The 12393-nt window shown below is 46.5% G+C and overlaps 1 protein-coding gene across 1 annotated transcript; it reads left to right on the forward strand.

The window, feature by feature from the left end:
- Window positions 1–1078: 1078 nt before the first annotated feature.
- LOC123728066 (uncharacterized) lies at window positions 1079–11985 on the forward strand. Its single transcript, XM_045698618.1, has 3 exons — window positions 1079–1108; window positions 4939–5021; window positions 10575–11985. Exons 1-3 carry the CDS (start codon window positions 1079–1081, stop codon window positions 11182–11184), a joined length of 723 nt encoding a protein of 240 aa, XP_045554574.1. The 3' UTR covers window positions 11185–11985.
- The last annotated feature ends 408 nt before the right edge of the window (window positions 11986–12393 follow it).

Here is a 12393-nt window from a genome sequence, read left to right on the forward strand (position 1 = left end):
GGCAGCATAAGCCTAAAACAAATCTTTAAAAAACTACTACGTCATGACGTTATTTAGCGACTAATGGAGCAACCAACAGCTATGGGGAGGGAGGGAAGAGGAGGAGGGAGAGAAGCGGAGGAGGGAGGGAAGAGGAGGAGGGAGAGAAGAGGAGGAGGGAGGGAAGAGGAGGAGGGAGGGAAGAGGAGGGAGAGATGAGGAGGAGGGAGAGATGAGGAGGAGGGAGAGATGAGGAGGAGGGAGAGAAGAGGAGGAGGGAGGGAAGAGGAGGAGGGAGGGAAGAGGAGGAGGGAGAGAAGAGGAGGAGGGAGAGAAGAGGAGGAGGGAGGGAGGGAAGAGGAGGAGGGAGAGAAGAGGAGGAGGGAGGGAAGTGGAGGAGGGAGGGAAGAGGAGGAGGGAGGGAAGAGGAGGAGGGAGGGAAGAGGAGGAGGGAGGGAAGAGGAAGAGGGAGGGAAGAGGAGGAGGGAGGGAAGAGGAGGAGGGAGAGAAGAGGAGGAGGGAGAGAAGAGGAGGAGGGAGAGAAGGGGTTGAGGTGATAATAAGAGAGAGAAAGGTGCATGAGTGTTGTGGAGGGAACATTGTCGATAAGATGGCGGACAGGAAAAAAGGAGAAAAGTGGAAGATATTATGAGTAAATTTGATTTGAGTAAATATGGAGTGGGGAAATGCACAAACCTTCTGGAAGACCTGATGAAGGTGGAGGACAGAAAAAAAGGAGAAAAGTAGAATATGTTTTGAGTGAAATTGGAATGGGGAATTACACAGAACTACTGGAAGAGTTGCAGAAGGAAAGTGATGGTGGCGATAGTGAGGATGAATTAACTGCAGTGGCAGGTGCGGTAAAGACCGCCGAGTTTGAGCCTCACGCAGACAAATTGATGGAGAGAAGTTAGAGAAGCAACAGATGTGCTGGAATGAGATCAATATGGCTGACAGTTCTGATTATATAGATCGGGAGGATGAGGGTCAAGGATCTGAGTGGTCTGTAGTGGAAGGACATAGGAAGAGGAGAGATCACGACACTGAAAGGAGTGGTGCGTATAGTATAGAAAGCTTAAAGAGGGCCAGTGTAGGGAGCATGGATGAATTACCTGCGGCGGCAGGTGAGGTGAGGACGGCCGAGGCCGAGCCTTGTCCCAATGATGATAAAAATGATTCTGTCCCATTGGGAGTGAGAGTTTTGGGTGGAGAAGAGGTTGGGGACTGTTGGGTTGGTGAAAGGGATTCAAAGTGGACTTGTGCAGATTTTTAGAGTTTCTACTGCCCAGATGGAGCGGGCGCCTCACACCACACGACTAGGGTCAATAACTATGAATTGCTTTTCTCTCTGGAGCAGGGCACCATTGAAAGGAGTGATACCTAGAGTGGCGTTAAGTGTTTAGGAGGATCAACTAAAGTTGGTGCGACCCAGACCCGGTGGAGAGCGTGGTGAAACAGAGAAGACACTGTCTGTCCTGCTAAGTTTGATGCAGAGTCTTTACCTGACAAAGTCAGGTTAGAATGTGTCAGTTATCCCATGAGAGCTTTTGTCCCAAACCTATTACAGTGTTTTAGGTGCCAAGCTTATGATCATGTTGCAGCAGTGTGTAGGAGAAAGATTCCTAGATGTGAGAAGTGTGCAGGAGAGCATGAGACGAAGCAATGTGTAGTATTGGTGGAAAAAGCTGTGTTTGTAATCTGTAGGAGTACCCATGGTGCTGGAGACCAGAGGTGTCCGGTGAGAGCAAGGCAGGTTGAGGTAAATGATAGTCACACCAGATACTGACTGGTTTTCTGATCCACGCCCCTACCTTTTTTTTAAAGGTATCTGTGACCAACAGATGAATATCTGTATTCCTGGTTATGTGAAATCCATAGATTAGAGCCTAATGAATTTATTTCAATTGACTGATTTCCTTATATGAACTGTGACTCAGTAAAATCGTTGAATTTGTTGCATGTTGTGTTTATATTTGTTCAGTGTATACATCCAAACCTAGTTCTGAGTAAGGGTTAGGGTTTTGTAAGGGTAAGAGTTTTGGATCGATGTTGTTACCTGGGAGATCCGATTGAAGTATCTATAAGAAATTGTGGATGCGTCAGATGAGGTGGCGTTGATGAGAGTAAAGAGAAGTGGGCTTATTTTTTGTTGTTGTATATCTATGGAATAGAAGGAGCATTCTCTGCGCCTCAAGAAGATATCGGATTGGAATGCATCATGTGTGGATCTTTGAAGCAGGGCGCCTATCAAGGGTGTTATCAGAGAACATCTGAGAAAATAGGCATCATTGTGAGTGTGGCTGAGTGTTTTTTGGGACTCTGGGATTTTACAGCACAGGCATTACAATGAAGCCTGTTGATGAATGCTCTGTCCTCACAGGCACCTGAGCCTGTTTAGGGATGGGATTTGAACTGTGACTGATAGAGTGTTATGTTTTAGAAATATTTTATTTTTATTTTGTATGATGTCAGGTCCCTCCCCTTCCCGCAATGGAATACTTTAAAAAAAGACCCTGTTCAGTAGATGGTGACAATATTTCAATAGGGGTAGTCTGCCATAAAACCCTGAATAAGAAGAAGAAGAACCAATAGCTAGTGTTATTTGACTTCAGAAGTGTAAAAGGGTTTGATGGGTGGTGGTGTCCTGTCCTCCCAGGCCGCTGGCATGGTGCAGGAGAAGATACAAAGTAGAATGAATTCCTATAATAGGCCAGTTGGGGGCGGTAATGCAACATATTGAACGCCAACCGACCTTAAACTCCGAAGAAGAAGCAGAAGACGAAGAAGAACAGCAGCTACTGTCCTTGAGAAACAGTTGGCAACACTGGCCAGAGTTCAGGACGAAAATAAAAACGGTAACAGGGTTCCGGGAGGAGGGCGGACACCTCGGCGGAAATGGAGTCCCTAGAGAAAGCAAGAACAAGATGGTTGTCAGGAGTAGTGCAGTATTATCATAAGGAGACGAATACTTGGAAAACGGAGGAGGAGTGGAGGGAAAAAGAGAGGGAGAGGAGGTCTAAGAGAGAGGGAAGAAGAGGGTGAGCTTGAGTTGGATAAAAATTGTGGAAAAAAGGTAGATGGTTTGTTAAAGAAGAATGGTAGAAAGTGTAAGCAGAGGGAGTTGAAGACAGGAGGAGAAATGGAAGTGAATGAGAGTGAAGTATCGGAGGTGGTAGGTGTGGTGAAGTTATTGGAGACCGAGGTATGCGCCGAGGATCAGGATGAAGATGAGTCTGTGACAGTAGACGTGAAGTTTATGAAAAAAGTGGACTCTTGCCCTTTGGCTGATCCATTTGTGGTTTCATGGTGGGTGAAAAAAATAGTTGGGTAATGTGGAATCGGTGAGGGTAACCAGAAGTGGTCTAGTGATAATTGTTTATGTTTCTGTTGGTCAGAGGGAGAATGCGCTCGGAATAAAACGAATGGGAGCAAGAAAAGTTAATTGTTTCGTTCTCAAGAAAAGGGCACCAATGAAAGGAGTGATAACTGGGGAAGCAGTAAATATAAAAGTTGACCAGCTAAGGGGAAAGATTCTCGGTGTATGTGATGCTCGTCGTTTGATGCGACGCAGAAAGGGTGACGAGAGTGGAGAAACAGACGAGTCATTGTCTGTTCTTTTGAGTTTTGAAGATGAGTCTTTGCCTGACAAAGTGAAGTTAGGATACATAAGTTATCCTGTACGAGCGTATGTGCCGAATACGTTACGTTGTTACAGGTGTCAAGCTAATGGGCATGTGGTAGCAGTGTGTAGGAGGGAGGGTCCAAGGTGTGAGAAATGTGCAGAAGGGCATGAGACAAAGGAATGTGTAGCATTGGGGAAAGTAGTGGAATGTGCTAATTATAGGGGTGCCCATGGAGCTGGGGATCAGAAATGTCCCATACAAGAGAGGCAGGTTGAGGTTTCCAGGGTTAGTATTGCAGAAGTTGTCATATGCTGAGGCAGTGAAGAAAGTAGAGGAAGATGGGTTAAGGGGGAAGAGTGGGGAGAGTAGTAGAGATGTACCACTACAGAGGGATAGGACAAAAAGTGATATAAGTTTCCGTAAGATTGGATTTTTAGCATTTATAGCAATGGTTATCAACTGTACTGCAGGGATGGAACTGAAGTCGCAGAAAATTGAGGTTGTGGTGGCAGCTGCAGAGAGGTATTTGGGTGTGCGAGACATCGGAAGAGTTACAGGGTGTGTTAAGTGGTGATGTCCCATCCTTTCAGGATGGTGGCATGAGGTAGGAATAAACACATGTAATTAGTGAAGAAGGGTGGTGTTCATTTATTTCATATAATTTTAAAATTAGTGAGTGTAGTGTTAGATGATAGGCTATTTATTTACTGCATTTTCTTTTCAAGCAAAGTATAAGGCAGTTGTACTCCAGTCTAGTAGGTGGCGGTAATGCAACAAATTGGATCCAACCGCCATTAAACCTCATAGAAGAAGAAGAAGAAGAAGAAGAAGAAGACCAGAGTTCCTTCCCGCGTGTCGCGAGAACACACGTCTAGATTTCACGTGGCCAGTTTAGCTGAATATAAATGTATTATTGTAAAACATTTCCAAAATTGTTGTAACAAACAATCCAAATTGTGGGGAAATGGCCAAAATACCCATGTGTAGATTACTTTCTCTTGGTACACGGAACCGGATAGCTAGCGTTGTTGCTTACAAGCTAAGCAGCTCTGCTCAGCTGAAAAGTTGAGGGTGACGCTTTTGGTTGCCTGGACACGGCGCTCAAATCTCCATTCCCCCCAAACCATACAGCTAGCGTTTCCTCTAGCGAGCTGGCTAAGCGGTCTTGGATGTTCATTTGTGAAGGTTTAGCTCATTTTTGTTTATATGGAACACGTCGAAATCTTTACAGCCTGGAAATCTGTTCCGCTTAACAAGCAGTCCATAGCTTGCTGAATTTGTAGTTACAGATATCTAGAAAACAAGTTGCTGTTATTAGCTAGTGTTGGCTGTCTAGCCAGAACTTGCAAAAGTCCATCTTCAGTCTTCATGTTGTGATTTCATATCGGGGGAACATCGTTTCTTCAGCATCATCACAGTGTAAGTTGATGCATGCATGTATCAATAAACGTTTGAGACAACATTGGCGTTGTGTATATAGCTGCATTTGCACACAGTTTGCATGCATGTTTTAACATAATCGAAAGTTATTCCAGAGACAATGCAAATAGTTGGTTTTTTTTGCCTAAAAACGGATTCAAGAGAGCTGATTGAGGTTAGTGAGTAGCCTAAACTACATGTTGCATTTTTTTGTGTTATAAAATTGAGTTGCCCTTTGACAGCTGAAAGTTGTGTGTGTGAGAGAGAGAGGATGTTGCCCATCCACCACACTCCACAAAGTCAATATTACGAGATTGGATTAAACCAAACTAATGATGGAATTGAATTGGCCGGGAGTATTAGGAAGAGGTCACCACAGATGAAAGGGGAAGTATCTTTGGTTTCACTATTCCTGCTCCTACAATTTAACTTTTTCAACCAAAACGTATAATGGAGATTGTTTAATTCATTGGAATAGCCCTTTATTAATAATGTAGCGAATTCGGTGGGTAGCGCCGACCGGGACTCAAACCCGTGTACAGTGACTGTCAAGCCAACACCTCAACCATTACGCAAAGAGGTGAACCTCTTGACTAGGTTGGTGTTGGGTTAAGGTCGCTACATTATACATTGCCCCCTTCCTTCGGGAAAGCGTGATCCCACGCTTCTCTGTACCATGCCCCTCACGTGTACATGCCTCTCCGATGGCCATCCCACTTCTGACACCAATGTAGGGAATTCTGGGGGTAATCCTGACCAGATCTCGAACACGGGTCCAGAGACTGTCAAGCCAACACCTTAACCGTTACGCGAAGAGGTTCAAATGTCTTGACGAGGTCGCTAGGTGTTGGGTTAAGGTCGCAATAAGAATACATTCAAACATCTTGATGTGTGCCTTCACTTGGATCCTTCCCGTGTCTTTCCATTTCCCCATTTTGTTTTGATTGTATTGAGACTGAGAGGACCCCCTGTATAGTACTGTGTGTGTGTGGTGCATGCGCAGATAGCATCTCAGTCTCTGTCAGCCGATCCTAGTGATGAATATTATAGTACGCTCATTACAGGGTCATTACATCAGTTGGACAAAGGGACCAGAGTTGTAGGTTACATCCTATCAACCCTTACTCTTCTGTGCCTCTACATGCAGAAGTGACTTTACACAGCAGGTTAGGAGAATTAATTTAGCAGGTTAGGAGAATTAATTTAGCAGGTTAGGAGAATTAACGCAGCAGGTTAGGAGAATTAACGTAGCAGGTTAGGAGAATTAACGCAGCAGGTTAGGAGAATTAACGCAGCAGGTTAGGAGAATTAACGCAGCAGGTTAGGAGAATTAACGCAGCAGGTTAGGTGAATTAACGCAGCAGGTTAGGAGAATTAACGCAGCAGGATAGGAGAATTAACGTAGCAGGTTAGGAGAATTAACGCAGCAGGTTAGGAGAATTAACGCAGCAGGTTTGGAGAATTAACGCAGCAGGTTAGGAGAATTAACGTAGCAGGTTAGGAGAATTAACGCAGCAGGTTAGGAGAATTAACGCAGCAGGTTAGGAGAATTAACGCAGCAGGTTAGGAGAATTAACGTAGCAGGTTAGGAGAATTTAACGCAGCAGGTTTGGAGAATTAACGTAGCAGGTTAGGAGAATTAACGCAGCAGGTTTGGAGAATTAACGCAGCAGGTTAGGAGAATTAACGTAGCAGGTTAGGAGAATTAACGCAGCAGGTTTGGAGAATTAACGCAGCAGGTTAGGAGAATTAACGCAGCAGGTTAGGAGAATTAACGCAGCAGGTTAGGAGAATTAACGTAGCAGGTTAGGAGAATTAACGCAGCAGGTTTGGAGAATTAACGCAGCAGGTTAGGAGAATTAACGCAGCAGGTTTGGAGAATTAACGTAGCAGGTTAGGAGAATTAACGTAGCAGGTTAGGAGAATTAACGCAGCAGGTTTGGAGCGAGTTTAACGCAGCAGGTTAGGAGAATTAACGCAGCAGGTTAGGAGAATTAACGCAGCAGGTTAGGAGAATTAACGTAGCAGGTTTGGAGAATTAACGCAGCAGGTTAGGAGAATTAACGCAGCAGGTTAGGAGAATTAACGTAGCAGGTTTGGAGAATTAACGCAGCAGGTTAGGAGAATTAACGCAGCAGGTTTGGAGAATTAACGCAGCAGGTTAGGAGATGCAAAAACTGCAAGAACTCTCCCTGACGTGGCCGGTGACACTTTGCTTCTTGAATGTCCAATATTTAGAAAGCTTGACTGCTGACATGCAAAACATTTTGGGACTGTATCAACCGTGGATTAAGGGACAGATTGAAATGTACAGAATGGAGGGAAATGGGGAGGGTCATGTAATTAATGAAATGTCAATATTTCTCAGTGTTTTAGAATGAGTTGCTTATTAGGATATGGATGTGTGCCTGATGCCGCCCCTCATCACTGATTCTCTGCAGGCGTGCTTTATCAATTGCACCTATAGGCTATTTAGTGTGGTCTCAATCAAATGATCCATAGCCTATACTAGGCTATGAAGTGCATGCTCAGTGAAGCACAGAGCAAAGTTATATTTCCAAGATAGCTGCTGGGATGGTGTAAATAAAACGAGGCTGAATTACACACTGCAAAGGATATTCCAACCCTGAGCCCCGGCCTGTTTTGCTCTTGCTGATTAGGGTTTTTCCGTGTGCTGCCTAACCAGTGGCTGTGTAGGGCTACGGTGGCAGTTCAGGAGGAGAGGGAAAGGTTTTTTCCGCAAATAATCTTTGATTAGGCAGTGTCCAAAAAAATGTGCAACTACTACCCTATAGCCTATGTTCTGTTCAGTTTGAGAAGGAGAGTGTGAAGATGTGAAGATGAGGAGGACCAGAGGTCAACTACCAGCCCATAGCCTACGTTCTGTTCAGTTTGAGAAGGAGAGTGTGAAGATGAGAAGGAGAGCGTGAAGATGAGGAGGACCAGAGGTCAACTACCAGCCCATAGCCTACGTTCTGTTCAGTTTGAGAAGGAGAGTGTGAAGATGAGAAGGAGAGCGTGAAGATGAGGAGGACCAGAGGTCAACTTTGATAGCTTGCTACTACTATAATTGACTTTATTAAAAACAAGATGTTTCTTGCCCATGATGTATTTATCAAGAGTTATTGACCTCACAATAACCCAGATTTTAGTAACTTACATTGTGATGCTGAAACCTGCTAACAATTATTTCTCTGTAATAAAGCCCTTTTGTGGGGATTTTTTTTTTCTGATTGGCTGGGCCTGGCTCCCCAGTGGGTGGGTGGGTCTAGCTGCCTAGTGGGTGGGCCTTTGCCCTCCTAGGCCCACCCATGACTGCATCCCTGCCCAGTCATGTTAAATCCATAGATTAGGGTCTAATGAATGTATTTCAATTGACTGATTTCCTTATATGAACTATAACTCAGTAAAATCTTTGAAATTGTTGCGTTTGATATTTTTGTTCAGTATATAAAGTGATGCTTTATGCTAGAGAAACAAGCTGTAAAATAGCCAGGAAAGATGTGACTCTGATGCACAAGGGGATATCATTGTTTTGTTTCTTTGACATTCAGAGGCTGACTTTGCCTTGGAAGTCATGTAATTATGTCACTATCAATTGATTAAAGCTGCTAACTTTATATAGAATAGAACGACGCTTAAACCCCTGTCTGGGGTGAAAGGTTGGCCTTCTCTGTCTGGGGTGAAAGGTTGGCCTTCTCTGTCTGGGGGGGAAAGGTAGGCCTTCTCTGTCTGGGGGGGAAGGTAGGCCTTCTCTGTCTGGGGGGAAAGGTTGGCCTTCTCTGTCTGGGGGGAAAGGTAGGCCTTCTCTGTCTGGGGGAAAGGTTGGCCTTCTCTGTCTGGGGGGAAAGGTAGGCCTTCTCTGTCTGGGGGGAAAGGTTGGCCTTCTCTGTCTGGGGGGAAAGGTTGGCCTTCTCTGTCTGGGGGGAAAGGTAGGCCTTCTCTGTCTGGGGGGAAAGGTAGGCCTTCTCTGTCTGGGGGGGAAAGGTTGGCCTTCTCTGTCTGGGGGTGAAAGGTAGGACTTCTCTGTCTGGGGTGAAAGGTTGGCCTTCTCTGTCTGGGGGGAAAGGTTGGCCTTCTCTGTCTGCGGTGGAAAGGTTGGCCTTCTCTGTCTGGGGGGAAAGATTGGCCTTCTCTGTCTGGGGGGAAAGGTAGGCCTTCTCTGTCTGGGGGAAAGGTTGGCCTTCTCTGTCTGGGGGGAAAGGTTGGCCTTCTCTGTCTGGGGGGGAAAGGTAGGCCTTCTCTGTCTGGGGGGAAAGGTTGGCCTTCTCTGTCTGGGGGGGAAAGGTAGGCCTTCTCTGTCTGGGGGGAAAGGTTGGCCTTCTCTGTCTGGGGTGGGAAGGTTGGCCTTCTCTGTCTGGGGTGGGAAGGTTGGCCTTCTCTGTCTGGGGTGGGAAGGTTGGCCTTCTCTGTCTGGGGGGGGGGGGAAGGTTGGCCTTCTCTGCCTGGGGTGGAAAGGTAGGCCTAACTTTTGAAAGTACCGTGATCAAAATTCTTAATGACGTCTCAGATTTAATAATTTATTAATAGTGACAGTTTCGTTGCAAACAAGACAGACTGATTTGGCATTGAAAAAAATATGATGAACTCATAGGCTTATCTCTCTGTCCATTCTTAGCCTGTAATTTCTGTCATTTGTGTGGTATTAAAAAATATTCCGCTAATATGTAAAATTATGTAGAAGGCTGCAGCTACTCTTCCTGGGGTTTATTATGGATCCCCAGTAGTTCCTGCCAAGGCAGCAGCTACTCTTCCTGGGGTTTATTATGGATCCCCATTAGTTCCTGCCAAGGCAGCAGCTACTCTTCCTGGGGTTTATTATGGATCCCCAGTAGTTCCTGTCAAGGCAGCAGCTACTCTTCCTGGGGTTTATTATGGATCCCCATTAGTTTCTGCGAAAGCAGCAGCTACTCTTCCTGGGGTTTATTATGGATCCCCATTAGTTTCTGCGAAAGCAGCAGCTACTCTTCCTGGGGTTTATTATGGATCCCCATTAGTTTCTGCGAAAGCAGCAGCTACTCTTCCTGGGGTTTATTATGGATGCTTGTGTCTGTGGAAAAGATGCCTGGGGAGAGAAACAGTTGTGTACTGTATGGCCGTCCTCATTGGTGAGAGTGGAGCTCCCTGTGATCTGACCATGCTCTGTTATTTTATTTATTACTTGTGTTATCACATTGTTTTCAGCTGTAGCCTATATCCCCATAACAATCTCAAATGTTTTTAATAACTTTCTGTAGAGTTTTTCCTCGCCACTGTGCTTCTGCATTGCTTTCTCTTTGGGGTTTTAGGCTGTGTTTCTGTTTGGAACTTTGTGACGACTGCTGATGTAAAAGAGCCCCAAGAGGAGATGGGAGCTGTGATTGTTGGCACACACTGATCTCTGATGCCTGCAGCTGTCAATTAAAACATGTGTGATGACAGTGTGTCCTTACTCCACAGTGTATCCCCTCTTTCCATTCTTCTTCCTTCCAGACCACTTTCCCCTCTTCTCTCCTCATCAACCTTAGCCCTCTCCCTCTCTTCTTCACTCCCTTTCCTCCTCTTCATCCCCAGGGAGTGCAGCCCAGTCCTCCTCCTCTTCATCCCCAGTGAGGGCAGCCCAGTCCTCCACCTCTTCATCCCCAGGGAGTGCAGCCCAGTCCTCCTCCTCTTCATCCCCAGTGAGGGCAGCCCAGTCCTCCACCTCTTCATCCCCAGGGAGTGCAGCCCAGTCCTCCTCCTCTTCATCCCCAGTGAGGGCAGCCCAGTCCTCCACCTCTTCATCCCCAGTGAGGGCAGCCCAGTCCTCCTCCTCTTCATCCCCAGTGAGGGCAGCCCAGTCCTCCACCTCTTCATCCCCAGTGAGGGCAGCCCAGTCCTCCTCCTCTTCATCCCCAGTGAGGGCAGCCCAGTCCTCCACCTCTTCATCCCCAGTGAGGGCAGCCCAGTCCTCCACCTCTTCATCCCCAGTGAGGGCAGCCCAGTCCTCCACCTCTTCATCCCCAGTGAGGGCAGCCCAGTCCTCCACCTCTTCATCCCCAGTGAGGGCAGCCCAGTCCTCCACCTCTTCATCCCCAGTGAGGGCAGCCCAGTCCTCCACCTCTTCATCCCCAGTGAGGGCAGCCCAGTCCTCCACCTCTTTGTCCCCAGTGAGTATAGCACAGTGACCCTACAGTCAAGATAGCTAACCCTCCACAGTACCTTCTCTACTATCTAGCCAGCCCGGACAGAAGCACAAAACAATCTAGAATATATAGAAAAAGTCATCATTACTTATTTATTCCTGTTTACAGTGTCAGTTTCAACCAGGCACTGACGTTATCCACCTAAGAAACACTGATAAGCAGATGTGGGAGCAGCTGACCTGTAATAATGTTCAGGCTGGGAGGAGATTTACGGCATGTGTTATAAGAATGGAAAAAACAGTCAATCATAATCATCGATTGTGATCTTTTTCACGCTGAGATTTTCTACATGACAGAGGGCAGACTATAGCTACCACTCTTATCTCCCTCTCAGCCCAGATAGCCTAGCGTTCCATAAACCCTCCTGATAGCAGCACAACCAGTCTTCCACACACACCACGGATGCATCCCAAATGGCACCCTGTTCCCTATATAGTGCACTACTTTTCACCAGGGCCCATAGGGTGCCATTTTGAGACTCATTCTAAAAACTATCTACATCCCCCATGGCTGATTTTATATCACCATCGCTGTCCTGCCAGACATCGTAGACATCATTATTACTGATCTGCATCTCAACAATGTAACGTATTCCGTCGTCACATTCTCTTGACTTGGATGAGGTGTTAGATGGAAGATGCCCTAGGAAGAGGATCAGGATCAGAGCCTGTATCCACAAAGAGGTGATCTAGGATCTGTTTTCTTTTAGAGCATAATGAATAAGACTAAGGACAGCCAGGGGTGGGACCTGATCCTAGATCAGCACTCAGACTTGAGGCTTTTTAAATACAGGCCCTGGACCAGGCACTATTTTATCAAGTATTGCAGTGCAGACAGTGGCTCAATTGTTTGGTATAGAATAGGTTATCTGTCCCCTGTTATTGACTGGTAGACAAATGCAGTAACCTTATGAGAACACTAGATGTCAGTGTTGGGCTGTCTTGATCCTGGTGTTTGTACTTGCATGTTGCTGGGTTTGGCCTGCAGGGGTGGGTAACTCCAGTCCTCAGGGGGGGGTTACTCCAGTCCTCAGGGGGGGTAACTCCAGTCCTCGGGGGGGTAACTCCAGTCCTCGGGGGGGTAACTCCAGTCCTCAGGGGTGGGTAACTCCAGTCCTCAGGGGTGGGTAACTCCAGTCCTCAGGGGTGGGTAACTCCAGTCCTCGGGGGGGGGGGTGTGACTCCAGTTCTCAGGGGGGGGGGTAACTC

This window comes from Salmo salar, chromosome ssa01 (genome assembly GCF_905237065.1).
Source record: "Salmo salar chromosome ssa01, Ssal_v3.1, whole genome shotgun sequence".
Classification (NCBI taxonomy): Eukaryota; Metazoa; Chordata; class Actinopteri; order Salmoniformes; family Salmonidae; genus Salmo; species Salmo salar.

Excerpts from the sequence above, each read along its gene's own strand:
- LOC123728066 (XM_045698618.1), top strand. The coding sequence starts at position 1,079 with ATGGATGAATTACCTGCGGCGGCAGGTGAG. Across the intron at positions 1,109-4,938 it reads TACCTGCGGCGGCAGGTGAG|CCAGAACTTGCAAAAGTCCA; the intron begins GTGAGGACGGCC and ends TTGGCTGTCTAG. Across the intron at positions 5,022-10,574 it reads TTCTTCAGCATCATCACAGT|GGAGTGCAGCCCAGTCCTCC; the intron begins GTAAGTTGATGC and ends CTTCATCCCCAG.